The sequence below is a fragment of the Zingiber officinale genome, chromosome 1A (genome assembly GCF_018446385.1).
Source record: "Zingiber officinale cultivar Zhangliang chromosome 1A, Zo_v1.1, whole genome shotgun sequence".
Taxonomy (NCBI): Eukaryota; Viridiplantae; Streptophyta; class Magnoliopsida; order Zingiberales; family Zingiberaceae; genus Zingiber; species Zingiber officinale.
In genome coordinates this window covers 51,480,685-51,485,074 of record NC_055987.1, presented here as the reverse complement: position 1 = coordinate 51,485,074, position 4,390 = coordinate 51,480,685, and the positions used below count along the sequence as shown (strand labels likewise).

The 4,390-nt window shown below is 36.6% G+C and overlaps 1 protein-coding gene across 2 annotated transcripts; it reads left to right on the top strand.

The window, feature by feature from the left end:
- Positions 1-1,555: 1,555 nt before the first annotated feature.
- On the top strand, positions 1,556-2,739 carry LOC122024870 (protein G1-like3). Of its 2 annotated transcripts, none has more exons than XM_042583601.1 (2): positions 1,556-1,732; positions 2,084-2,739. In XM_042583601.1, exons 1-2 carry the CDS (start codon positions 1,723-1,725, stop codon positions 2,620-2,622), a joined length of 549 nt encoding a protein of 182 aa, XP_042439535.1. In that variant the 5' UTR covers positions 1,556-1,722; the 3' UTR covers positions 2,623-2,739. The 2 variants fall into 2 exon arrangements, with proteins under 2 accessions (XP_042439535.1, XP_042439528.1); XM_042583594.1 differs by having other exon boundaries at positions 2,051-2,739.
- The last annotated feature ends 1,651 nt before the right edge of the window (positions 2,740-4,390 follow it).

Below are 4,390 nucleotides of genomic sequence, written 5' to 3'. Positions count from 1 at the left end.
AATGAGACCTAAAAAATTTCCACGTGATGTACCAACACGTTGGAATTCAACATACCAATTATTACAAGATTCATTTCAATATAAAGAATTATTATGTTCATTTTTTTGCACAAAACACTAATACTAATATATATTTATTTTCACAACAATGGAATATTTGTAGTAGTATTTGTGAAATTTTAAAAGTATTTAATGATGCAACCGAACAACTTTCCGGTGTTTATTATCCCACTGCTCAATTAGTTTTAGAAAATTTTTCTAATATAATATTAGTTTTAAATGAACATATTAATAATGAATCTTTATCTCCTTGCATCTTAGGCTTTAGATCCTAGATTTAAATTAGAAGTTTTACCAGAAATGTTAACTTTATATTATGATGCTTTAATTCCAATTAAAGATTCTTCTTCCCCTGATCCAGCTAATATTATATATAATGTTAGAATTTATTTATATGATATTTATAATCAATATTATGCAAAATATGGAACACAAATTAATATTTCTGAAATTCAACAAACTACTAGTAGTAATTTAAAACTTACAAAAACACAACTCTTATTAAAAGAACGGACAAAACGTCCACGGGGATCCTCAAGTTCCACACAGGAACTTGAGAATTATTTTACGACTTCTTTTGATTTTAATGAAGCAGATAGCGAAAACTTCGATATCTTAAAGTGGTGGTCACAGAAGGCTCAAAGCTTTCCCGTTCTCTCCGTGATCGCAAAAGAAATTTTAGCTTGTCCAGTGTCAACTGTTGCTGTGGAGCAGACGTTCAGTGCCGGCGGCAACATATTAGATGAACGACGATCAACTTTGTCTCCCGACTCCTTGGAAGCCCAAGCATTACTGGACGATTGGACCAGAGCGGAGAAAAGAATCAAAGGAATGCAACTTTCAGATGACGAAGTTGAAGATTTTGATACTGAAGGAACAAATACGACAGGAACAGGAAATGGAAGTGAATGAAAATGTAAAAGGATAAAAAATGTAAAAGAACTACGTGGGCTTTGATTCCCCTAAAGGGATACGTAGGCAACTTAAATAAGTGCAAGTCCTTTGTTTAATAAATTTTAATTTCTAATTTTTAATGTTTAATGTTTAATGTTTAATTTTTAATTTTTAATTTTTTTTAACATATTAATCTTGAACCGTGACGAACCGTGATGAACCGTGAACCGAACCGTGAACCGGCGGTTCTGAACCGTGAACCGTAACCGTCTTGGACGGTTAAGGTTAAGGGTCGACCTACCTGGAACCGTCGAACCGGCGGTTTCGAACCGTCGAACCGTCGGTTCCGAACCGTGATCAGGTCTATCCTTAACCGGGAAGACCTATACCATATCATCATTTCATTGTACAAAATTACCATAAAAAAAGAAGGTAAAGTAGAAGGATGACATTAAAAGAATTTCTTTCTCCTTTTAATATTTTTATTAATTACGAACCATTTCTCACTGTAGCCACGTAGGCTTAGTACACTGCAACACTCCCTGTCACATCACCTTTCATTCTACTGTCAATCTGTTGTCTGCCCTAATTAAAACTATTCTCTCCTTCCTACCTCTCCTCTCCTCTCCTCTTTGTCACAAGAAATTAAAGAAAACGTCCACACAGCTTCCCATCCTTTGAGATATGTTCTTCCCGATCAGATAGCAGAAGAGGAAAAAGAAAGCATCATTCCACCTCCTCCTCTTCTTCCATCCCTTCAAATTCTTCATGGATTCAGGTAAAATAATTAAGCTGCAATTTTACTCGGATCTATGTGTTAATATCTTTCGTGTTACTTCGTAATTAACAACAGATCCCGTAAGTTAAAGATCTCTATATGTATATAATTAAAATTTTGAGAAAGATCTCAATTTGTTCTTTCGATATATAGATCTGGCTACTTAATTTTTTCGTGAGGATGTATAATTAAAATTAATTGTTCGAGGAAACAATTTAGGAAGAGAATTAGCTTCTTGAATTCTTGTATTTATGTGCATGTGCAGGCTAATTTTGACATGATTAATCAAGTGTGAATTTTATATATGTATATATATAGTAATGTTGGCGGATTTGGTGCAAATGAACCCAGAGATAGCCGGCGGCAACTATCACCAATTAGCCGCCCCGGCGTCGTCGACGTCGATTGTTGCTGCTCCTGCTGCTGTTGATGCTCCTGCTCCGAGTTTAAGCCGGTACGAGTCGCAGAAGCGGCGCGACTGGATCACGTTCGGACAGTATCTGGCGAACCGGCGGCCGCCGGTGGCGGTGGCGCAGTGCAGCAGCGCGCACGTGCTGGAGTTCCTGCGGTACTTGGACCAGTTCGGTAAGACGAAGGTGCACGTGACGGGATGCCCTTTCTTCGGCCTCCCCTGCCCGCCCGGCCCCTGCCCCTGCCCGCTCCGCCAGGCCTGGGGCTCCCTCGACGCCCTCGTCGGCCGCCTCCGCGCCGCCTTCGAGGAGAACGGCGGTCGCCCCGAGTCCAACCCCTTCGCCGCCCGTGCCATCCGCCTCTTCCTCCGCGAGGTCCGCGATCTCCAGGCCAAGGCCCGCGGCGTCAGCTACGAGAAGAAGAAGCGCAAAAGGCCGCTGCCGCTCTCTCCTCCCCCTCCGCCACCTCCCGCCGACTGAACAAACCGCCAATTCCAGTACATATACATTACTACAATATCTATCTCCTTGCATGTTATCATCACATGGACAACAGCTATCAATCTCATGAAATCTAGGGTTTAATTTGCTGCTTAATTCCCAGAAACATCATAAAAAATTTACAAGATTTTGTGGAAATGAACTGAGACAGTGAGGAACACAAGTACAAAGTACTGAACTTGAGGGGAAAGCAAACTATTTATGGAGAGTCTCATCTTTAAATGCTTACCCTCAAAGAAAAAAGTTGTGTGCTGGATCATGACACTATTGTTATTTTGACTGATGATTCAGAGAAAATCTAGATTCTTGCTACATGTACACGTGGCAAACTCATTGATACACAGCATGGACATGCTAGATTTGTTCCAAGACGATTTCTTATATTCATACAGTATATATATATACACACACAGAGGGCGGTCTTATGTTGTATTATCCTTTTAATAATTTTAATTAATACAAGGTACGAAAAGGGTTTAAGAATCAGTTGATCAGGATATTATATTTTGTGTTTTTCAGATTAATCTGGCCGACAACTTGAGAGTGTGATATAGCTGTTTCTTGGCATTCATGATTGGCTGGCATGCAATCATTGTGGGAATAGAGTGCATGCAATTAAAATGTACTTGTTATGCTTCTCTTCGATCAATTATCACTAGGAAATACATTTACTTCTAATGTTACAGTAGGGTTATATATATATATATACATATAAACAGGTTATTAGTAATTAATCTTGTTTCTTTAACACTAAAGTGGATTGGATCATCCATCCATACTCTTAATTCCTTCAAGATGATCTCTCAAGTATGTATTTTGTCTGGTATAGAAGTACAAATTAGCATTGGTTAGCATTTCAGGTAATGAAAACTAAAACTATTTACTACCTAACCTTTGTTAGAAATATGCAAGGAAAGAAGTTTAGATCCACACTTGTACTGAATACTTATATTTAAATCTCAGTAACATATACAGACCACAATTTTTTCGATACAAGGAACTAATATGCTATGCAATTTTTTCAGGTTGATTTTTAAGCTTACAGTGGTTGCTTTAATGCTTGAATCTATCTATCTTAAATAATATTACATGAAGTTTGTGTCTCGAAGTTGCTATAATTTTCATATACAGAAAATCTACTTTTAGTTTCATTTGCTTTTTTTTTTTGCTTTATGCTGATTGATATAGTCATTACATGATTTTTTTTATTATTATTTTTAATTGGCACCAGTATTCAGTTGTAGTCACTACATATTATACCTATGAAGTTGTGATTATTAAGGTGTTTTTTGAGCTATTAGTTTGGCTATAGATCTTGTAAAATGTACTATATATCATTATAGCTCGATCACATGGAGAGGAGGATTTAAAGTCTTGGATAAATGAATTCTTAATGTTAAATATTTCTTTTGTTCATAATGTTAGACAGTTTTGGATAATAGTCAATCTTAAATATATTGAGACAAGAGTCGACATGCAACAAATAAACGAGAAGGCTCTTTCTATTTAGTTGTTAAATATTTTCTTAATTTTTATTGTCTTGTGGTGAATTTTGGAAGTAGGAAAAGTTGTTTTTTAATTTTTAGAGAACCCATTAGGGTTCATATGTAGAACATGTGTTGTATCTTAAAAAAAAACAATGTGTAAGATTATATTATTATGCTATTCTTTATTTTTTTTATAGACACAAGTGAGTTGATTGCAACTCTATTCAAAAGGATGATTAACCTTCATCAATGATTTTAGT